This window comes from Catharus ustulatus, chromosome 12, assembly GCF_009819885.2.
Source record: "Catharus ustulatus isolate bCatUst1 chromosome 12, bCatUst1.pri.v2, whole genome shotgun sequence".
NCBI lineage: Eukaryota > Metazoa > Chordata > Aves > Passeriformes > Turdidae > Catharus > Catharus ustulatus.
This window is the reverse complement of record NC_046232.1, coordinates 2,759,724-2,784,252: the sequence shown is the minus strand read 5'-3', so window position 1 is coordinate 2,784,252 and position 24,529 is coordinate 2,759,724. Positions and strand designations below refer to the sequence as shown.

Below are 24,529 nucleotides of genomic sequence, written 5' to 3'. Positions count from 1 at the left end.
CTTCCAGCGCCGTGGAACACTTGCTGCTGCTGCCATGCAGATGTTATAATTATAAATGAAGGGAGGGAAAAGGGGCACAGAGCCAAAGGAAAAATATCCAAAACCAAGCTGTCAAAATGCATCCAAAACCCCAGGGGAGGATAGAAGAGAACAACAGATGAGGAGGCAGCACTGGGCTGGGCTGAGGTGCATTCTTGGATTCACTGAGCTCGTGGACTCATTTTGGTGCAACCTCTCCTCCTCTGAACCCCACCTGCTCCAAACAACATGCTCCACATGATCCAGCACTGGATCACAACATGATCCAGAGCAGATCCAGCCCACAACACTGCAGCCACTTCACTTGCAGGAGATGTTGGGAGTGGGAACACTCAGGAGAAAGGAACTGAAATGACAGTTCCTGCAGTTATCCTGATAAAAAGGGGGAAAAAAAGAGGATGTCTCGGGTAATTTAATGCAGATGGGACTTCCAGGAAGATAGTTGAGTGCACTTTTCTCTCAGAAAAGCTGCAGATTCCTGAGTTTGAAATGTGAAAGGATTGATTCCACCTGGGCTGGTCTCACCAGTGAAGCATCAGCTCCTCACAGCCTCTCTGGGCAGGGACAGCCCCGTCAAATAAAACCCCAGAACTGATTTGGACCCTTCCCCGCATGAGCCATGGTGGGAGTTGAAATCCTGTGGGAAATGGGTCCTAAGGAAAGCACATGGTGCACTTCCAACATAAACGTATCTTCCCTCCACACTGCCTGCACCAGCAGGTCCCCACTGTGCCCTCCCATTCCTCCCTCCCTGCCTGACTCTTCACTTTCCAAAATTAGAAGCTAGGCTCATCCCTCCTTACTCCCCAAAAAGAGTGAGCTCTCCAAGTGGGAGCAAACATGCTAGGAGGCCTCCTAGAGAATATTCCATTATCTCACTGCTTCTATGGATTTAAGAGAATATAAACATCTAGTAAGGTTTTTTTTTGCCTTTCAGCCACACAAATGTAACCTTCTGGTAGGAAAGAAAGCAGCAAGGAGAGAAGATGAAAGCCAGGTTTATAATTATTTAAATAATTCATTTTCTCCAACCAATTACTAGGTCAGAGAACATCCAACTCTACCACCTGGAACTGGAAGGCATTGGGACAGTGCTGTGCTATAAAAATCTATTTGTCTATCATCCAGTGCAGCAATCATCGCCTGCCTGCTTGTCTTTTATCAGTGCAGGGCTGCTCCCAGTCATTTAGTTCTTAATAAAAACTGTAATTATGAGGCTTCCAACATTTCAGCTGGCTCAATTCCTCAAAAGAGGGGAGAAAAAAAGAGCCACACAACTGTAAACAGCTTTGGGAGGTTCACAAATAGTTTCAAGGGTGCAAGAGAACTGAGACAAGATGATATGGGAGGTCTACAGGATTCAAATGGCAAGCTGGAATGTGTCCAGGGAAGGGAGTAGAGCACTGGAGCCAGGGAAGGAGCTAGAGCACCAGGAGCAGCTGAAGGAACTGGGAAGGCTTAGCCTGGAGGAAAGGAAGCTCATGGGAGACCTTCTGGCTCTCCACAACTTCCTGAGAGGAGGGGGCAGTCAAGAGGAGGGGGAAAGTGGGCTCTGCTCGCAGGGAATAAAGGACAGGACAAGAGGAAACAGCCTCAAGCACCACCAGGGAGGGTTTAGGTTGGATATTAGAGAAAATAATCCACTGAAAGGCTGTCAAGCATTGAACAGGCTGCCCAAGGCAGTGGTGGAGTCACCATGCCTGGAAGTGTTCAAAAGGTGTGTGAATGTGGCACTTGGGGACATGGTTTAGTGGTGAACATGGCAGTGCTGGTCAATGGTTGGACTCAATGACCTTAGAGAGCTTTTCCAGCCTGAAGGACACTCTGTACTCCCCCCGTGCAGACAAACCTTTGCCAAGGTGTGTGTTGATGGACATGTATCTCGCTGTTCCAGTGAGACTCTTGTGCTCCCTGTAGGGAATGTGTTTTTTGGTTTCTGGGTCAATGTACTCCTTGGCCAATCCAAAGTCTATGATGTGAATGACGTGCTCCTTCTTATTGCCCTGCCGCCCAATGAGGAAGTTCTCCGGCTTGACGTCCCGGTAGATGAGGTTCTTGGAATGCACATACTCCATCCGAGAGATCTGCAAAACGACCAGGGAAATGTTACTTGTGAGCAGAGCTGTGGCTCCCAGCAGAGCTGGAAGAGGAATTTGTCATCCCCTCCTTTCCAAGGCTGTCATGCTGTGCTCCCTGCTTTATTCCCACGGAAATGGCAAAGGCTGTTCCTGAGGCGTTACCACTGGGATGCAGCTCTTGGCAGGATGCCACGGGGAGCTGCAGCAGCCTTTTTGTACTGATTTTAAACATACTAAGCCAGTTACCAAGAGCTCTTCCCTTGCCCTCCACCTTCCCCTGTTGCTGTGTCATATCACCTTCCTCCCTTGACCCATATGCTGTCTTAGACATGCCAGATTCTTCATGGAGGGGGATTTTTGGGCAGGCAGAAACTTTACAATCTTCAAAGCTGACTGAAATAATAATTAACTTCATTGCTGTCAACTAGAAATTGCTGGAATATTTTTCAGCTTTTGACTAACATTTTTCTGGAAGTTTGAACGGGAAGGTGAAAGGGCAGGAACCCCACTTCTGAGGTGATGGAATGCCTCTAACGACACACCTTATCCAGAAGTTCATCATTAAAATTGCTTTTGAAACCAAACATATTGTAGGTGATGTCTGAACAGGCTGTCAAGCAGTTCTCCTTTGGGTCCTGAATGTAGGAGATGATTCCAACTGGCAATCTCAATTTCATTTCATTTATTACCTTTAATTGCCTTTATGCTTCAAATGAACACACATGAGCCCCCATTTGTGGCTGTCCTGGTTGCAGCTGCCCTGCATACCAGAAGTACAGTGGGTTTAAACAAGATGCTTCTTTGGAAAGGCTGCTGTGATTGACACAGATATTTATGGGCCAGCAATGCTACGAAACCTCTGCAAAGCTCCACCAGCTCCCAGTTTTACACTAACAAGCCTCAGTCCCCAGAGGTCACTGCCACACCGTTTCGAGGGACAACACAGTGCCAGAATGCCGGGGGACATCCAGGGTGAGGGCCACCAGCTGGTCACCCCCACTGGGTGGATCCTAGTGGGAAAGCACTGCAGGCTAGATTTTCTGGGTCACTGAGCCAGCTCTCCCCCAGCCAAGCAGCAGGGATTCCCTGTCAGCCCTTCCAAACCCCTGCTCACTCTGTTGGGCTGGCAGACCCTGACTGCTCCTTCATTTCTCATCGAATCCAGACACATTCCCAGCTGGCAAACTGAGACCACTCTTCCTCTGTACAGATCTTGGTTTTAAAAGTCCACATGCACGTGATCCTCCATCACACTCCCAGACCCTTACCATGCACCCTATTTTAAAGGAAAATCTGTTGCATTTCCACCTCTCAGAAAAAAAGTAGCAGGCAGGAGGGGCAGCCCTCCTTATAAAATAAACAGATGTACAGGGAGGGCAGCAGACAGAAAAAAACTGGCTGCAGGTGAATCAGGCTTAAAAAAGAGAATTTGCTCAAAGACTCTTCAAAGAAGGGAACAGCACGTGCTACCGCTCCCTCCCCTTGATGCAGTGATTGATTCCAATGTGCCGAGAAAATGGGTTTCACGGGTAACAGCCATTATTTCCAATCAATTACAGGCTGGTGCAGAGCAGAGCAGATGCTCTTCAGTCATTCTTCACACTTTGAATCACCTACAGGACACAGCAGCAGCTTGTGAGACAAAAAGCCGTGTTGGGAGGCAATTCAAATGAAGATGCAACCCTTGAAAGTGGAACAAAGAGTTTCCTTGCCTCTCTACACATAACAAGCTTCCAAGAGGAGCCTGACTGGCTCATTTGATTTGTTCCTGCTACCAGAGCAGCTCAGTTGTTGAAATCCCAACAGCAATTAGAGAACCTGAAAAGGATCCATTTTTTTCTTCTTTAAAAATTCTCAGTGAGTTGCAGCAGGCTGGACAACAACCTGGATAGCTGAGGTGTCAGATGAGGGAATATGCTCCAGCAGCACTCGAGGGTAAAATACGCAGCATTTGTTTTCCTGCCTTTTTTCCTCCCACCTGCCTTTTTTGCTTCCACCATACACACACAGCTGTTGTAGGGTCTTTCATATTCCTTCTTTACTTCCGTCTGCCTGGATGCTTCATGCTGGAGAGCTTTGCTCAACCATGGCAGCTAAAGATGCTCCCTGAGTAAAAGAGATGCTTCTTGGAGTAGCTTCCATGCTTTATTCACCCTGACAAGACACTCTCCCTGCTTGTGGCTGCTGTGATGTGGAGTGTCTGGGTTGCATCTCCCTTCCAGACTCTGCCTGAGCACACACACGAGCACAGCCTCAGCATCAAACCCATCACACGGCTGAACGAGGGGGGAAGTGGAGTTCCCACTCCAGACATGTGCTGGATGCAGAGGTGCAGTGCCTACTTCTTTGGGTTTGAACTACAGGCTCAAACACTCTGAATTCATTCTTTTAGGGGCAGAGAAACCACTCCAGGAACTGGGACTAACTTGCAATTTCTCTAACACTGGAAAAACAGCAAGCATGGGAGCACGAGGGTAGATGGAAGACTGTGAATTACAGAGGGATTTCCATGGCCACGGAGAGCTGAGTCCATCCTTGGAGCCATAAACCTCTATTTCAGATGTCAGAGAAACCCTTAGGAGGGGGGAGAATCCCTTGGCACAAAGCAGGATCCCTGTGTTGCAGTGGAGAAATGAGAGGATATTGTGACATTTAGCAGGTGCCAAAGAAACCCATGCTTTCATTTGCCTTCCTCCTGCCAAGGCAGCAAGTGTAACAAACCCTCTTCTCCCACAAAGGTAACTCTTAAGGGGCTGATCTTGACAGCAATTCCATCTCTAGACCTTCCTGATAAATTTGAACCCTTCTTCCCCACATCACCCACTTAAATATACATCAGATCAGCAGAGAATCAAATTAATCTTGATCAAGGGCAATTTTGATGGTCACTGGTAGAAAAACGTCTTGCTACATCTTGGTCCAGATCACATCCAGAGTATTTTTCCAGTGCCTGGTGGCACAACGGAGTTTGTTGTAAGCTGTCAGTGAGCATCATAAAGGTTGGACTGGGCAAGAGTGAAAAACAGAATCCTGAATTAAAAAAAAATAATCTCCCCCAATTTATAGGCTGTAGGTACTGACATAGTGACCATATTTTAATTGCCATGCTTGGTTTTGTTCAGGAGCTTCACCCACTGGATCTGATTTACTGGATGTTTTCAGCTGCATGTGGAGTATGGAGAAAGCAGTTCGAGTCTGAACAATTCCCAAACAGGCTGTCTTTCTTGAAGACTCACTGTCATCCAGACTCACTGTCACTCTCTTGCCCTCAGCCAGGAGAGCCTTCCTGATGCAAAACTATGTTTGAATTCTCCTGTAATCCCATGTGGCACTTCTTAAGCGACACTGCCCTTGTTTTTCCTAGAGAAACTCCTTTTTCTTCTAACATCTGTAAAGGATCCACCCCAGTCCTGAGATGCTGCAACCTGTCAAGCTCATTCACACCAGTCAAGCAGAAATACGTATTGAGAAATATCTTTCCAGGATGTCTCTGATTAAAAATTGACCACAGGACTGGATGCTCCTACAGATATGGGGATCATCATAAGTATGAGGAGAAAGATCAGGGGACAAATGTCCATGGTTAGAATTACAGCAGCTTAAGCAGACTTGGCCGGTCAGAAGCAATAACAACATGCAATTCATGAATGTGAATCCAAGGAGTTTGAGAGTCCAGCTTTCCTTTCTGATGTGTCACACACTGGAGTGTGACACATCGACTGCAATCATTTCGTGTGGGAGAAAGACAATTTTCCCTAAAGTTTTGTGGCTGGAGCAAAGAGATTTAATTTCATTTGAGCAGTAAGTACCAGCCCCTTTGGAAAACACTTCTCCCAGGGCCAGGTGATGGGGCACACCTGAAGATGCTGAATCTGTCTCCTTAAATGTGCACACTCCAAGCTGGCAACTCACACAACCTCCCTGTGGAGACTGAGAAGGCCTACAACATCTCCCCATGGCCAAAGGAGCACCTGATCCTTTGAGAGAACATCTGCTCCTCCATTTCTTACTGCTTTTGCTGTATCCCTGCATCAGCCTCAGCATGTGTTTTCCAACTGGCACCAGTACCCCAGTGAGTTGCCACAAGATCAACAGATGATGCCAGTGAAGAACATCCAAGCCCAGAGCTGAGCTGCAGGCCCGGGACTTGGCAAAAGGTAGCAGCCATGGCTGTGACAATCTTGATTTCCCCAGAAGTCCCTTGGGAATGAATGTACATCTTTATAATTTCCCTCCAAACGTCACACAAGCCGTATCTGAGGCTTTGCCAGCTGTTGCCACTTGATTTAATCAAAACCAATACTGTAAATTTGTTTTCCATTGATAAAGAAACACTCAAAACCAAGAAAACTTTACTGCTTTGCTGTGGGAGGCCTCAGTATTAAGCAGGTGCTGTTCAAACTTCTGCAGTTCTGCTCTCAGTTTTCCATTTAAGATTCTGCTGTGTCAAACTTCAGTTTATCTGGGAAGGATTGCATTCCCTTACATCTCCTCTTCCCTACCATGCTTCTATCCACAGAGCTATTAATGTGAATATACAACCCCAACTCTGCTGTGGAGTATCTGGGTGATCCCAAGGTCTGGTTATCCAAGCAAGTATCTTGGATATCTGGCTGTCCAAGATCTGGATATCTGCAGATATTTAGATACTTGGGAATCTGCAAACCAGTTTGAAAACAAAAAAAGCCAAACTGACTGGCTGGGCCCACTGACTTGTGAAAGTTTCTGCAGCACATTTAGTGTGTTCAGCTTTCATGCTGTCCACTTTTAACACAAGCCCAAATCCAAGCCTGGATCCCTTCCAGTTTGACTCTCTTTCCTTTTCAGGTAGATTAAAGGCTCTGTGACATTGCCCATAGACCTATTATATTTCCAGTGTCAGGAATTTAAACCCATTTGATTGACCAAATTTTGGACCAAATTTGACCAAGGCAGAGCCCTCAAATGCTGGTATTTTGGCTAAGGAGGACTCAGCTCCCATTGCCCCGTGAGGTTTCATTCTATGGGCAGCCCAGTAGCACCAAACCAGTAGAACTGGTAGGAGCATGGGAGGGTACTGTGCTCTGTGTGTCCCGTGAAGTGGGTGAGAAATGAGATGATCCTGAGATCCCAAACAGGGAGCTGGGGCAGGTAATGGGGCAGGGGCGTGTAGGGGATGTGGGACACAAGTCCATAGGAATCCAGCTTCACTGGTTCTGCTGTGCAGGAAGCCAGTTTCTCATAAGCATAATTTGACCTTCCCTTCCTAGGCAGGAGTCCTCATCCCTGAGAAGTTTTCTTTTATAAGAAAGATGGAGAGGGACCTTGGACAAGGGACTTGAGGGACTGGACAAGGAGAAAGTGCTTCCTGCAGCCAGAACACAGGGTAAGATGGGGTATTGGGAAGAGTGTGAGGCTGGCGAGGCCCTGGCACAGGTTTCCCAGAGAAGCTGTGGCTGCCCCATGCCTAGAAATGTTCAAGGCCAGGTTCTATGGAGCTTGGAGCATCCTGGTCTAGTGGAAGATGTCCCTGCCCCTGGCAGAGAGGGTGGGATCAGATCTTTGAATGTTCCTTCCAACTCAAACCACCCAGATGATGGAAGAAGATTCTCTCAGCCCTGAACCTCACACTGTGCTGACACTAGGATGGATGGACACCCAAGGAGACCCCAGGGCAGGGCCCTGCCCATCACTCACCAGTTGAATGGCGATCATTAACACTGTCTTCAGAGTGAACGTCCTGTCACAGAGGTCAAACAGATCTTCCAAGCTCGGCCCAAGCAGCTCCAATACCATGGCATTGTACTTTCCACATGGTCCGAAGTAATACACCTGGGGGAGCCCTTCAGCTGGAAGAATTGGAAAAGAACTGGGATCAGTCAACGGGACAAAGTTAATTCCCCTCTCCCTGTGTGTACATCTTTCGTAAGGCAGTTTTATTGTCACTTCTTGAGTATTCTAGCTGATCCTGCCCAGTAAGGAAATAAGTTCCAGCACAAACTCTGACTGAATCAAAGGTTAAACCAGTGCAGGCTCTGTTCAGCTACACCCTTGGAAAGACAAATAGATTCCAGAGCAATTAACAGACCACCTGAAAGCATAGAGCTTTGGCAGCTTAAAGGCTTGGATTTAGGGAACCACTAAACACCAGGCAGAGAACAGCCCCAGATGTGGGTTGGCACTTGTTGGAGCAGTTAGGAAGAAGACAGTCCTTGGAGAAATTGAAGCATAGCCAAAAAAGGGCTGCTTTGTCACCAAAGCCCTTGTTTTTCAGCACAACCTTACACGAAGCTTACACTCAGCAAAAAGGAAAAAAACACTTTTCCTCTTTTCCTTTAAAAAAGGAAGAAGTTTTAAATTTTGACCAATCATCACACAAAAATAGGTGATCATGGTCATTAGCATATGTGCACACATACAACTGTCAACATCGAACTGGTAGGAGCCAGAGCCCATCTTCCCACCCAACAGACTGTTCTGTGGGAGTAGTGTTGATACTCAGCTGGCAGGGGATTTTTGGGTGGATCAGCTTTCTGAAAGTCATCAAAAGGAAAGGGAGAAAAACAGCCTTGATGCTGGAAGACTCTAAGAGCTGCAAAGCGCTCCTGGAATTAACTTTGAGTCAAAGAGGAAACCATAGCAGCCTATAGAGGAGGAATTTAGTGCAGGTCCAACTGCTCATTTTGCTAATCAGCACCTGCACCAGCACTTGGCGTCCCAGCATCAGCGCCAAGCTGGGTAACATGTTTAAATATCTATGTGTTTCCAGTCTACACCTCATAAGCAGCTCCAAAACACAACAGAAAGGTTTTGTTTTGAAATATAGGGCTTTGTCTTATGCCAAAACAAAATATTTGTCTGAATGCCCAAAGATGCAGCATCCTGCTATGCAGTGTAAAGGCTGAGCACGAGGAGAGCTGCTATGTGTGCAGCCTTTCTTCCCACAGAGATCCATAAATTACAGCACATGGGACCTGAAAACACTGTGATTATTAATTTTATGGCATGTTTTAAACAAGTGCAGGCACACACCTGGATTTGCATAAGTGATCGATGTTAGATATAGCAAAATACTTGAATAATTAAGTGCACTGTTTGGTGTCAGCCCTGCGAGGTGCTCAGGCAGTGAAACATTTCAGGCCTGAGTGTGTCACCAACACAAGTGCATGTCCTACTCCAGGTTTAGGGAAGCCCCCACTAATCCACCCAATGGCACCCGGAACTCTGCAATCTGGGCACAATGTAACAAATGCAGTACAGAGATCACTAAAGCTTAAGTATCACAGAACTTGTGCTCCCAAGTACTGCTCCAAAAGAACAAAATGCAGTTTGACAAAGATTACCCGAGGAGGGTTTTAATCTTATTAATTCACATGCTCAGGGAATCTGTCATCAGGACGCATTAATGGGATATTACAGAGTATTGCAGGAATTCCTTGTCTAACTAGTGTTTTGTGTCCCATGTAAAACACTGACCCAGCCTGGATTTGGGAGGCTGCTGCTCCTAACAGAGCTCTAAGCTTTAGGAAGCAGTAATAGTTATTAAATCCTCTAGGAAGACAGGATGGTTTGATGCAGAAGCAATTCAGAAAGGCAAACAATGGTGGGATACGATCCAGACAGCTCCAGGATGCTTTCAAATATCCCCAAATCAACACAAATGGCAATTTAATGTCATCAGCTTAGTGCTGAAGGCTGGAATAATTGCAACAGCTCTTGAAGTGACTCATGGTGAGCCACTGGATTTTCAGTAAAGTCTGATAAGGACTTACCTACAAAGTCACCTCTACAACCAAGATCAGCATCTCTATTTTTTAGAGAATAATAGGGTAATAATAGAGAATAAGAGAGTAACAGAATATTTTATGCAAAGTTTAAACCTGAGTCCATTATAGATTCTAGATACAGATAGACAATGAGTACCTCTACCACAATTTCTACAAGTCTCAAACAGTAGAACTGGGGAAGGAATTAGGATTAGGACTCTGCTAACTAAGGTTTGCAGGAGAATAAAATTGCAGAAAGGAATTTCTGCAATTTTTCCTTCCTTCTTAAGGAGGTGAAGGATCCTGTTCCCAGACCAGGGGAACATGAGAACATTTACAGCCTCACTCAGTAAGGAGTGAGCACAGCAATTAAAATGAATTTCTTACTGGGCATAAGAACCAGGAAGACAGGTTGCAGCATGACCCAAAAGGTGGGAATTTCATGTAGGGAAGGAAGCAACTACTTAGTGCTCTCTGGGATCCCAGTTCCTTCAGCTTTACCTACTTAGAGCTTACAGCCAAGAGCTAGGAGTCCCCTTTTTGTTTCAAACCCTCAGGAAGGCTCTGCTTTCTGTGGGAGTTCTGACAATGTGAGGCCTTAGTGAAGAACATTAAAAAAGTATCCTAAATGTCAGAATACAGGAGAGGTTTCAGGCATATTTTTAGGGTTCGATTTTTCCCTGAGGGTTTTCCCTGCCTGCCAGTTCTGCAGTCAAGGACTTCCCTCTTGCCTTTGCCAGGATAAAGCTGCTGTAACATCTCTCTGAATTCCAGAGCCAGGCTGCACCAGTGTGTCCTGGATCCAAAGGAGAATCACTGATGAGTGCTGTGGAGCTCCCAGCCCAAGCAAAGGATCCTCAGCCCTCCACTAGTTACAGAAATAAAGTTGGAAATAAAGGGACTTGGTGCAACACATCCTCAGCTCACTCAAACTCAACTCAACATTCACCATCTTTTTGGGAAGAGGAAAAGCTTGAAGAATGAACTTGATGTACAAATTAATGGGTGAGTTGGCAGACAAGACTGGATGAAACTTGAGATACAGGCAGCTCCAGAGGCATTATGAATAGTAAAAAGGATCAGGCTAAGAAAATCTGCATAAAATTGGATTTTGTCACAGCCCATCTGCATAATTTATGACATAGTTTGGCTTTATTTCAGCAAAAAGCACTGTGTCCTGGTGCCAAGTCCATTGTCACAGTGAACCACAGGACCTCCATAAATATCAGCAGCAGATCTGTAAATACTTAAGGATGTTGCCAAATAAAGAGATTGATGGAGGAAAAAGGACTTTTTTGCCTGGGCAGCTGAGTTGAGGTTTTTAATGGAGAGCAATCGCATTAGGAGAGGACTGGAAAGGTCACACAAAGCAATGGTGTCATGCTGTAGGTGAGCAGCTCAGAATTCAGAGACTGTGGGATGAAAAGCCACCAGCAGGGCAGAGTCTCATACTGAAGATTCAAAGGTAGAACTCCAGACTTTGAAATACAAACCATGATCTGTTTAATGCAATTAATGTGTGAAATCACATCAGATCTAGGAATTTCTCCACAGTATCAAACAGGAGCAATACACTAACGGAAGAAAATACAGGCATGGTATGTGCAGGTTCTCCTTTGGAGGAAAACCAGTTTATTACAGCAGAAATTGCTGCAAGCAGAAATCATCTCAATTTGCTTAACTGCTTTGGTCTCGCTGCTGACTGATTTGGCTCAGCTACATGGAAAAGAGCCCACTCCACCCTCACTCTCACAGGAAGTTTATCACCCCAATAAACACAGACTGATTGCTGCACTGGAATTCACAGGCAAATTCTGCTATTTCAGCAGAGTGATGTCTTGGAAGAAATTCAAGCTGAGCACAGCGAAAACCTAGCAAACATTTTGTAGATTAAAGCATCACTGCTGGAATGAGAGCAAATGCAGATATCAAAGCCAAAAACTCAAGACTTTGATTCCCCCCTACTCCCAAGACTGGCCTTGGTTTTCCAGGGATGCTAAATTCTCACTGCTCCTGGGCTGCCACCAAAAGGGACTTTTGCATCCCTCCTCATGCTCTGTGGTTGAGCAGTATGGTGGATAAACCCAGAAATACTTGGTTTGAGCTTGAACACAAGAATGGGAACAGTAACAAAAAGCATGATCACTGCTCTTCCAGAGACTTTCATCTGAGCCAGATAAACACCTAGAACAGCACCTTTCAGAAACTTCCATCACAAGATCAAGTGTCCCAGATGATTTGAGTAACGTTATCTTGCTGCCATATGTTTTACAGCATGACTAATGGCCACAAAACTCCTCAGACATCCAACATACTCCAAAAAAATATATTAGTTCAGGCACACAGACATTCCAAAGCTATTTCCAGGACTGATTATAAAACGACGACGGGTAGAGAAGCCAATCTAAGGTTATGTCTGAGGGAAATCAGAATTCACAGCACCTGCCCTGCATGGAAGGTACAGGAAGCAGAACCAGTGCCAAATCCCCATACAGCAAATCACCAGGAAAAATACGGAGCTTGTGATCAATATTGGCAGTTTTTGAACCATCATGGTTTTTGCTCCCATGAGGAGTTGTTTTCCACTGTCCTTTGATGAGGTGTAGCCAAATAGAGAAGCTAATGTCTTCAATTTCAAGAATTAAAGAAGAGTTTAGACCCTCTCTTCATGCAGGTTTTGACATTGAATATACTGCAGAGGGGAGACACTTCTGAAGAGCCCCAAATTCCAAAGACAGAGGGAGGGGGGAGCAATCCAAGGGCCAGCAAAGGGCTGATGCTTGATGGAAACCTATGCTGTGTGGGCAGCAAGAACTCTTTCTCATGAAAGAGATGCAGACACACACCAGAAACATCGGTGTACAGAAAGTTCTGTGTGGTTTTAAAGAGGCTCTGATGAATGGGCTGTGAATCGTCACAAAATTCTCATTCAGAGCAGAAAGTTTATTTTTACAAAACACAGAACACAAAATTACACAACGAACACCATAAATAGCAACTGTGAGAGGGCTGAATATCTATAGCTAAAATTAAACATGTTCCAAACAAATTAAACAAATTGCTTTAGAGAAGTCAACCCATTTAACGTGATTACGCTAATGAGGATCTACCCTTCTCTTAATTTTCAAATAGGAATAAAATCCTGGCTGAAAGAGAAGATTTGTGATCAACATCGACTGGACCAAGATCTCAGCTTTTAACCTCTTCAAACATGTCCCCTGCAAATCTACGTGAGCACGTTAGCTAACAGGTAATTCCTGTGAGCTGGAAGTAAAAAGACTTATCCTGCCCTTCAGACTTTGGAATAGTCTGCTTCAAAAATAGAAAGATGGGAGGAAAGCTGAGATTGGACTTGTTACTGGAAATAACCTTGTCCTAAGGATCTTTTATATATTTAATTGGATGCCTTTCAGAGATATCTTCCTTCAAAGTATAGCTGCAAAAGCTTTATAATACAGTCCTTCACCTTCAATCTCACCTGGAGGAGCTTAGGGAAAGACAGAGATTTTGGGTGATTAAGAGTGTTTTCTCTTGTTTGAGAAACAGCAGTTGAGATGTGAAGGAAAACAAGAAGAAAATGCAATTTGTGACTCCAGCACTAGCTCACTCGCAGATGGAAAAAAAGGTGGTGGAAAAGGTCTGCTGCAATCTCACCAACCACTCCTAGGCTCCACAAACCTTGAACTGGCATAAGATTAGGGAAAGAAGCTAAAATAGTGATCTGATCCAACAACCACACACAGAAACATCCATGTGGAGAAGTGGGGTTGGAGGAGCCGGAGGACAGCCAGCACCGCAGCAGCTCCAATGGTGATCCACAGAGAGGACCACCATGCTATGAGTGCTTCCAGCCTGTAAAGCTCCTGAATCATTTCCTTCCTCTCTTGAGCTCTGATACTGTGGTTTGAGAGCCCACAATTTACCTTTAGTTCTTTCTCACTCACCTGAGCAAGGTAAAGAGCAGCTAAACCTGTCCAGAGCCCCTCGCACATCTCCTGTCCCCAAACACCCTCTTGCTCCATTTGCTCCAGCTGCTGCCAGATGCTCGGTTCTCTGCTGCCAGCTTTTCACAGTGTCTTTTCCCTACTTCATCTGGGCAATAAATCATTTCTCCTAGCAAATGCTGAATGCTCTTGCACCACTGCCTGGCAGGAATTTCTGCAGCAGGACTTTCCGCTTTAGCCCATCGGTGGGTGATGAAGAGGAGAGGCAGAGCAAGCCCTTATTCCCGGCCTTGGATGTGGAAAAGGTGCAGCTCAAACACTCTTTGAACTCAAGCAAAAATAACTCAATGGAGAACATCAGAAGCTGGAAGGGACCTCGAAGGTGCCATGCGCAGGGACACCTTCCAGCAGACCAGGTTGCTCCAAGACGCATTCAACTTGGCCTTGAACACTTTCAGGGATGGGAAAGCCACAGGAAGGTATTGGATAAACACCTTCTCTCCTGATGATGGCAGAGAGGGTTCATGGGGAGAGATGACACTCAGCACATAATGATGCAACAGTTGACAGAGTTACTGTCACCTCCAAGCAGTTCCATGCGGACTACAAGACTCCAGCCTCACTCCAGCTTATCTCAGAATATGCAGGATGTATTTAATCCCTGTTGTGGTTTGTTTCATTTTCGTAGTATTTGAATCTACAAAAAGAAAAGGTACAGGAAAAGGAACAGCAGAAAAACAGAGCAGGGAAGGACAGAAGGAAGAACATATTTGTTCTTGATGCTGGTAAAAATCCAAACAATTTGATTTTTACTTCAACTGCAGAAAAACAAATCTCAGGATCGCTGTGTTATTAGAACAGGGTGGCATTTCATCTTCCTCGAGTGGTACAAGCTGGTTACCCGATATCATGGCTTCACTTTACTAAACAACTCCTCACATCCACAAAGCAAGAAGCACTTGAAGAGGGGGTACCAAGGAGACATTCGTATTTGTATTCATAAAGATAAAAAAGGATTGGGAGGAGAATCAGCCCTATCTGCAAAGGTCGAATGCAGGAAAACTTTCAAAATCTGGGAAATTTACCCAGAAACATCCATTCACAGGCAGTTTTTTAGCTCTAACAACTAAATTAGTTAAGTGAAATTGTTTCTATTCTTGACAAACACAAAAGAATGAAGCACAGCACAATAAATTGTTTTTTTGGCAAGTTTCAAAAGACTGAATTCACATTCCTAGGGCTTGGGGGAAATCACTACATTCAAATCTTCATGTTACCGTTGGATTTTATATCCAACACAATGTCTTGCTCCAGTGATGATGGCAGCTGGCACATAGAACAACACCTTAAGAGAAGGATAAAACCAGTAAATAATTTTAGAAGAGTTATTTTAAACCATCCAAAAATATTCTAGCTGAAGTTCTATCCTTATTACCTTTTCCCACACACCTGCAATACAAGGACAAGGATGAAAGAAAACAGTTGGAACAACTGCCCAGGGTAGTGGAGGAGCCATTCAATAACATTCCTGGAAGGATTTAATAGTCACATGGATGTGACACCTGGGGACAGGGGTTCATGGTGGCCTTGTCAGCACTGTGGTATGGCTGGACTTGATGGTCTGAGAGGGCTTCTTTTCCAATCGAAACGATTCCGTGATTCTGCTCCATTGCAGGTCACACAGCCACATGAGCTCTGCCAGAGCACGCCTGTATGGCCAACTGGGTTCTGCTGCTTAAGAACAGCCACAAAAACCCAAACAAAAAGAAAGAAAGAAACCAACAAAGAAACAAATTCCCTCCCCCCACCCTCCCCCCACAAAAAAATATCCAAGGAAAAACTGGAAGTTGCTCCTGATCAGTTTTCCTTTGCTGTGCAATTCCTCAGCCCTACTTTCTGAAAGGGAGATAAGTGCCAGGTTTGGGACATTTAATTTGAACCAGGTAACAGAAAAGTTGAGATGAAATAATGGGGCCCTCGGTAATTTTCTTTCTTTTTGAGAACAAATTCATAGGATCATGGAATATCCAGCGCTGGAAGGGACTTACAAGGACCAATGAGTCCAACTTCTGTCTCTGCATGTCTTCAACAATCCCACATTGTGCCTGAGAGTTTTGTCCAAACACTCCTTGAGTTGTGGCAGCCTTGGGGCCATGACCATTCCCTGGGGAGCCTGTTCAGTGCCAACCACCCTCTGGAGAAAGAACCTTTTTGCGACATCCAACCTAAACCTCCCTACTACAGCTCCAATTTTTCCCTCAGGTGGTGTTCCTGGTCACAGGGAGCAGGGATCAGAAGTGCCCTTCAGCTGCCCTTCAAGAACATGTTATGCACATGAAGTGATGCATGTTAATGACATTACAGGTATAATCTAAAGAAAAATCAACAACAGGAGTTCTTGGTTGCTCAGCAGCACTCAAATTTAACTCCAGAAGCAGTGCCAGGGAAGAGCCTACTTATGGGCAGATGAAAAATGCCACAAAAGCAGCAAAAACAAATTGCTTGTGCTGAATTGCTCCTCTGCTGCCCAGAGAACTATTTTGGTTTGATCACACCAAGTATTGGGTGGCCCCTGCTCTTCCTCAGCTCATCTCCATAGGAGACTGTTGGCTGGAGGCAGAGCTTTTCCCTGCCTTCTCCCAGTTGCACACCGGGGTGACACTACCGCAATGACAATGCAAGGAGGGTCTGACAGCTTGAGCCGCGGCTCAGCTGCAGCCACAGCACTGAGCAGTGGCCACAGTCAGTCTCACCAGGACAGTACAGCGACATAAGGCACATAACAGGCAGGAATTGTCCTGGAACTAACAGCATTTTTAACTGGGATGGCAGATCAGTGAGTCAGATCCAGCTGGATAAAGCAGACAGTGGTATCAGACATGCACCTTTGGGTGCTCAAGAGGAAGATGATGCTCAGCCTTGCTCAGGAATCTGAAGGCCAGATTCCCACCAGACTGCAGCGGGACAAGCTGGTGGCATTTCTGGCAGAACAGCTTTATGTTTCATCCCAGAGCTCTGCTGGGATCTGCCTGCAAAGCTGTGGGTGCAGCTTGGGCCCCCAATACTCATACTGGTCCCACTTGGAGGACGGATTTTTGCAGGTTTGCCCCTGTAGTAGCATCAAACTACAAAGTGATGGGTAAGAATCAAATGCACGTAAACTCTCCACAACTAGCCAAGAGATTGGCATCCATCCATCCCATCATTACTGTAGGATTGAAAGGGGAAAGGGATTTTTCACATGAGTAGGAAAGTGTTACCCACATAGTCCTTCCAACCTGAGGGAAAACCTCCCACTCCCTCTTATCACAGGAGAATCTGCTGCCAAACAGAAGTTCAGAGGTGCTAAATCAGATCCAACCTCCAGATACCATCTCTGTTTCACCTTAAGAGAATCAAGTAGGAGAGGGTAGGAATGGAATTTTAAAAGGAAAATTGCCGCTTTCAGACAGAAAAATTATTACAAAACTTCAGAACTCCAGCCTGACCCATCACAGACTTGGGCAGAGCCCGTGGCTTATCTTTTAGCAATGAAAGGAAGTTTTTCAATAACAGGCTAAAACACAAATTTCAAACCCATTGGAGAGCCTGTATGGGAGGTGGGCAGCCCTCCACAACAGGACTTCCCTGGCACTCAGTTTTTCACTTTAGAAATCTCCAGTGTGTGTAGGCTGCCTCTGCTGCATTGGAAGGGATCCCACTAAATCCAGCACCCACCTTCCAAAGGGGAAAGAGGTTTGGATGAAGGCAGTGCTCAACACCTGACAGAGCAGCACCCCTGAAAACTAATTTTATAGCTTTAGACCTCAACTAGTTTCTCAGTGTAGCATCTCCATGGTTTGAAGAATGTTCATAGAAGGGATAGGAAAGGGGGTCAAGCAGAACAGCCCCCCAGCTCCTAATCCCTATTAATTATCCTGGCCCTCATTGCCAAACTGGGTTTTTCATTCAATGTAAATATAAATTCCAAAGTTTATCTTCAAACAACATGTATCATGTGGACTCCCCATCCATGGAAGTTTTCAAGTCCAGGTTGGACAAGGCTTGGAGCAGCCTGGGATAGTGGAAGATGTCCCTGCCCATGGCAGGGAATGGAATGAGATGAGCATTACCATCCCTCCCAACCCAAACCAGACTGTGGTTCTGCAGTCATCACCTCCCCATTCCAATGGCTGAGGCACTGCAGTTTCCAAGCACAGCCTGGGCTGATAGCCAGCAAGACATAATTCAGCTCAGGGTTTGCTAGAAAGTACCAGAAGCAGAAGAGAGACCCTAATGATTAAATGTCTGTCTCTCTCCTTGAGTCTTGCTGGATCCCCAGAGCAGTAGCACATCCCACAACCCACAACCTGCTCTTAGTGGACACTGCTGACTATGAGGAGAACCTAGTGAGACATCTGGGATGGCTTGGACAAGTCCGGCTGCTACAGGTTAATGGCCATGTCAGGCTTCAAGGAAAAGTGTCTCCAGGAAAGGCATTTTCCAGCTTTCCAGCATCCTGCTGTTCCCCTTCATGTGCTACCTGGAGTTGCTGGCATTTGATTCATGTTTAATGGCACAAATACTGGAAGGGTATGAGATGCGTGAGGAGTTTTCAGAATATAAAAAGGAAACTGTCTTAATCTCATATTCAAATATTAATGGCCTTGCTTTAAAAGCATCTGATAACTTCCAATCGACAAAACCTAAATTTAGCCCAAGGAAGTCAAAACTTCTGATGTTGAGATGCTGAAATGTGCACATCCAGGAAGCCCTTCCTAACAAGGGAATGGCCACATGAAAAGAAAGCCAAGTATTTTTAAATAGTGAAACATAATTCTCTGGAGATCAACAGTAAGCCAGCTCTGAAAGCAGCAGGGTCTAACTGAGCACTTTACAGTAATCCACTATATTTCATTCTGCAATTCAAAAGTCTGGAAGTCCAGCATCCCTCAAGTTCAAGCTCCTTGGACTACCCTGACTTTACAATGAAGCTGCTGATCACCATAATTTGCTGATCACCAGCTCAGCGTGAGGGTTTTCACTTTTTGCCCAAAAAAAATCTTCAGTAGAATGAAACTGTATCTCCATTGCTGAACATCTCCCACCTATGGCCAAGGACACGCTTCTGTGCCTGATTTGAGAATGGAGACACTTTTCTTAGCTGGCAGAAAATTAACACAACATCTTAAAACCTTGGGGTCCATTGCAGGTATCTGAGGTAGGGAATGACTGACATGAGATTCATCCCAAAGCTGTTTTCCTTGTAAAGAGATGTCAGTTTTGTATCACCTTGCACAGATGAGTCACTGATTGAATCCTTACAGCCAGTGAACACTGGCAATCTAAAATATTTCCTGTATTTCAAAGGAGGAGGCTGCAGTGCTCATCCAGAACACTGTAGTGTGACAGGTATGAACAAACCCTTCCGTACAATAAGCAGGACACAAAATACTGCAAGTGACAGCCACGTATTGCTCCACATAAGTCCAAACTCACTTTGGGGTGCAGAAGGACAATCCCTGGAAGTGCTCAGCATCAGGTTGGACAGAGTTCTGAGCAAACTGGTCTAGTGGAAGGTGTCCCTACCCGTATGGCCACAAGATGAGCTTTAAGGTCCCTTCCAATCCAAACCACTCTGATTTTATGATCATCCCCACCCAGCAGCTCCATCCCCCTGCTAAGGGGTGACCTGGCTCAGCTCTCAGCCACAGCAATGTTTCCATCCAGGTGGCAAATATGAGTGGGATTCTGAAGATTAAAGTGACTGTGGCCACTGTTAATGGGTATGTTCACACTTCTTAATTAAACAAGGGTGGGGAGCACTTGCACTAACCCTCCCTCACACAGCCTCAAGTTACTCCCACTTTCTTGGGGAAGAATGCTGCGCTCAACAACCTCTCTGTAAAATCGTTGGCAGCTCCACCAAGGCGACTCGTTTACATCCATCCTATAATGAGCTCTACCAAAATGACCCATAATTGCCATGTGAATGACACCATTGTGCAACTGGCACGGAAAGAATTTCTTCATAAAGCACACTGATACATACAAAGTGTTTGTGGTTAAAGCAAGAGCAACACAGAAAAAGGTGCTCAATGCAGGCAATCCCGACAGCATTCCATAGGCAGCATGGATAGCAGACAGCTCAGCCACACTGGGGAATATATATGCAAATATTGACTATGCAAAGGATTGGTTATTTATAACACCTTCATTTCCCTCAGTCCTACCTCCTGACAAGTAAACAGACTGCTTTGCTCTGGCGAGTTGTGCAACACAGAGAGGTCCCAAAGTAAACACACAGACTCCATACTTCATTAGAGGTGAACTTGTTTACAGAGCAGGAATTAAAACAAAACCACTGAATCCGTCAATATTCTATATGTACTGACATACCCCTCCCTGACTCAGAACAATCTGCTCCTACACTGTGACTCATCCACTGCGTGGGCTGGGGACAGCAGAGATCTCGGTTTCCTGGGATTCTCCAGCGTATCAGACTCCTCTTCTGCTCCCCACCACGCCACTGTGGAGGCTCATGACGTCCAACATCCACTTGCCAGTGTTACCTGCCCATGCTGGGAATGACCACTGGCTACAGAGCCATGGCACAGAACTCAATGCACAGTGCCACGTGTCTGAATGAATCACATGTGCCAAGGTGGGACTGTGAAGGGTGGGGGAAGGTGTGACTCATCTGCCAGCTGATATAAAAATAAACTACTACTGAATCAAAAATGCATGACTTCTGCACACGATGTGCACAGGCAGAAGCTGTCACTATGTGGAAACCTGGGCATCAGCTCCATGCAGCCAAAGAAACACGGAAGTACGCAGTGCTCCATTCTACCTTTTAAAGGTGATGCTTACAGGGAAGGCATTACACATGGTTCAGAGGCGCTTTGAAATGCGACAGCAAATCCCAGAATGGTTTGGGTTGGAAGGGACCTTAAAGTCCATCTCATTTCACTCCTTGCCATGGGCAGGGACATATTCCATTAGACCAGGTTGCTCCAAGCCACATCCAGTCTGGCCTTGCACACTTCCAGGGCCTCCCCACCCTCACTGCCAATAATTCTTTCCCAATATCCCATCTATCCTTGCCCTCTAGAAATGGCAAACCATTCCCTCTTGCCCTGGAACTCCAGGTCCTTGTACCAAATCCTCTCCAGCTTTCCTGGAGCCCCTTTAGGCACTGGAAAGGACTTTAAGGTCTCCCTGGAACCTTCTCTCCTCCAGGTGAACAATCCCCAGCTTTCTCAGCCCGTCTCCAGAGCAGAGAGGTTCCAGCCCCTGAAACATTTCTGTGCCCTCTTCTGTACTTGTTCCAGCAGCTTCTAAACAGAAGATTAGATTCTTCTAATCTGGAATCAGCCTCTAAACAAAAAAACCATTCCTGTTATCCACAAGCAAACAGAGCCCACAGGAACAGAGCCAATGGAATCACTGAGACCTGGTGTGCCACCAGCAGGACCCAGCCACTGCAGGACTCCTGCAAGCCATGGGAAAAGAGTTGCTTTTACTCATCTTAAACCAAGCAGGAGGGTCCTGGGATGCTGCTGGGTGTGCAGAGGACAATTCAAGCATAGTCAAAGCTTTGTCCTTCGGCAAGTGCCCAGGAAGTTGAACCATTCCAGGAGCCAGGAGCTGGGTGTGTTTGATCATGGACAAGTCTTGGCGCCCAACATGGGGCACTGAGGGCATTGAAAAGAGGGTAAGAACAGGAATAACAGTTCTTCAGTTGCCTAAGGCTGATTTTTTGTGTGCTAGCAACAAGTGGTCCAGTTTAACCCGGTTTGGGCTGCACGTGATCACATATATAGCTCTCCCTTTTGCAAGCCCTTATCTAAACATGGGCCCTATAACTAAGGCCACTGTGGCTGTTATCCAGCTTGTTTTATGGGCTGATAAGGTGAGGAATTAATGGATTTTTAACTTCCTTTGGAAGGTGGGTACATGGATTCAGGGCTATCACACACTGACTGTATGTTTTTGGGGTTACTTTAATAATGGCACCTACTGTGAGGGAATGACACCAGGGGAAATTTTCTCCCAACCCTTCACCCAGATTTTTGGGTCTACCCCACCAGTTTTTGAAGGGTTCAAATCTCCTCTAAATGCTAATGATATCATACTGGTGTTACTGATAGACTTGCTCTATCTAACATTTAGAGATAAGGGGGGATTGAGCTGGATAACAACCCTGATATCTACTCCAGGAAATAGGGATGGTGCTGCAGACATTGACCCTGCCCCAGAGCCTGACCCTGCCCCACAGCCCACCTCAGAAAGGAACCACCTGGAGTGGGTGGGGGTTTTGGTGAAGGAGATGCGTGAGATGAGCCAGATGATGAAGGAGTACCTTTCCCCAGCTGCTGAGAAACCCTGCCTTAAAGGGGGAGAATCCAACGATGCCGCAGTGGAACCCATAGATGTTACATGTGCCCATGTTCCAGCTGAATTCCAAGGGCAGACACAGCCAGCAGCAGTCGCCCCTGTGGAAACTAGAAAGTCTAAGATGAAAACAAGGCACCTAGACAAGGAGGATCAGAGAGGAGGGCCCTCACAACCAGCAGGGAGCCAGAGGTTGAAATCATCACCTGGTCCCTGTCTTATGAAAATCTCTGCAATCTGCAGAAAGATATTGCACGACGGGGCCGGGAGGCTTTGACAACTTGGTTACTTCAGGTCTGGGAACTTACAGGAACAGGTGTGCACTTGGATGGTACAGAGGCAAGGAATTTGGGATCCCTGTCCCAGGGCTCAGGTGTGGACCAGATATTCTAAAGGGAGCCATGCCCCCTTCCCCTCTGGAAGCAGGTTTTAATGAGTGTGAGAGAGGTTTGTCAACAGAGAAAGAATGCAGGAGCACCACCATAGAATGCACTAGAAGACCCTTGACGAAGGGATCCAACAGCTGAGGGAAGTGGCGGTACTGGAGGTACTCTTTGGGAGGGATGGACAGCATGACAATGACCCTGACAAGGTCAGGTGCACAGGGCACATGCTGTGGAATCTGGCAAACCGAGGGCCATCTCAATACACCACCTTCATTGCAATGATTAATGCTGATGAGCACCGACAAACAGTGAGCTCTGTTGCTAACAAGCTTAGGGATTTTCACAGTATGAAATGGCGCAGTGCAGGCCCAGGTTTCTGCCTTGGTCAAGGATTGCATACAGGCAGGGATAAGGGAGGAGATGAAGGAGGTGAGGGGGGATAAGAGGGGAGATAAGGCAGATAAGGAAAGAGGTGAGAAAGATCAATGCAGCACCGGTGCGAGTCTCATCCAGTGCTCCCCAGCTAGGGAAAGAGGGTACACCCCATGAGCTGACCTATGGTTTTTTCTGCATGACCATGGGAAAGACATGGGAAAATGGGATGGGAAACCCACTTCTGTCCTGGCAGCACGGGTACGTGAACTCAGGGAGGGAACTGACTTTGCTGGAAGCTGAGGTGAGTCTGACAGGGGAGGGGTGGCAGAAACATCCAATTGTAACTGGCCCATAGGCACAACACATTTTAGGCATAGACTTTCTCAGGAATGGCTATTGCAAAGACCCAAAGGGATTCAGGTGGGCTTTTGGAATAGCTGCTGTAGCAGTAGAGGGCATTAAGCAGTTGAACACTTTGCCTGGACTGTCAGAAAACCCATCTGCAGTGGGACTCCTGAAGGTGGAAGAGCAACAAGTGCCAATTGACACCTCAACAGTGCACCGCCGGCAGTACCGGACGAATCGAGATGCCGCGATCCCCATCCACAAGATGATCCGTGAGCTGGAGAGCCAAGGGGTGGTCAGCAAAACCCACTCACCCTTCAACAGCCCCATCTGGCCCGTGCGCAAGTCTGATGGAGAATGGAGATTGACTGTGGACTATCGTGCGTTGAACGAAGTGACTCCACCTCTGAGCGCTGCCGTGCCGGACATGCTGGAACTCCAGTACGAGCTGGAGTCCAAGGCAGCAAGGTGGTATGCCACCACTGACATTGCCAACGCATTTTTCTCCATTCCCCTGGCAGCAGAGTGCAGGCCTCAGTTTGCCTTTACATGGAGGGGCGTGCAGTACACCTGGAATCGTCTGCCCCAGGGGTGGAAACACAGCCCCACCATCTGCCATGGACTGATCCAGGCTGCACTGGAAAAGGGTGAAGCTCCAGAACACCTGCACTACATCGATGACATCATTGTGTGGGGGAACACGGCAGTGGAGGTATTTGAGAAAGGAGAAAAGATCATACAGATTCTGCTGAGAGCCGGCTTTGCCATTAACAAGAGCAAAGTCAAAGGACCTGCCCGAGAGATCCAGTTCCTGGGAGTAAAGTGGCGAGATGGACGGCGCCAGATCCCCACTGAGGTCATCAACAAGATCACTGCGATGTCTCCACCAACCAGCAAGAAGGAAACACAAGCTTTCCTAGGTGCCATAGGCTTTTGGAGAATGCACATTCCCGAGTACAGCCAGATTGTGAGCCCTCTCTACCTGGTCACCCGTAAGAAAAATTATTTTCACTGGGGTGCTGAGCAGCAGCAAGCCTTTGCCCAGATCAAGCAGGAGATCGCTCATGCAGTAGCCCTTGGCCCAGTCAGGACGGGACCAGAGGTGAAGAATGTGCTTTATTCTGCAGCCGGGAACCATGGCTTGTCCTGAAGCCTTTGGCAGAAGGTGCCTGGGGAGACTCGAGGCTGACCTCTGGGATTCTGGAGCCAAAGCTACAGAGGGTCTGAAGCCAATTACACTC

The 24,529-nt window shown here is 46.4% G+C and overlaps 1 protein-coding gene across 5 annotated transcripts in view; it reads right to left on the bottom strand.

The window, feature by feature from the left end:
* Window positions 1-24,529, bottom strand: part of CSNK1G1 (casein kinase 1 gamma 1) — a 108,491-nt gene that overhangs the window by 22,804 nt on the left and 61,158 nt on the right. For all 5 annotated transcript variants that reach the window (XM_033070641.2, XM_033070645.2, XM_033070643.2 and 2 more), the window contains exons 6-7: window positions 7,794-7,945; window positions 1,889-2,123 (exon numbers count right to left, since the gene is read on the bottom strand). In XM_033070641.2, the coding sequence (XP_032926532.1) occupies window positions 1,889-2,123; window positions 7,794-7,945 (387 nt within the window). The remainder of the gene's footprint in view (window positions 1-1,888; window positions 2,124-7,793; window positions 7,946-24,529) is intronic.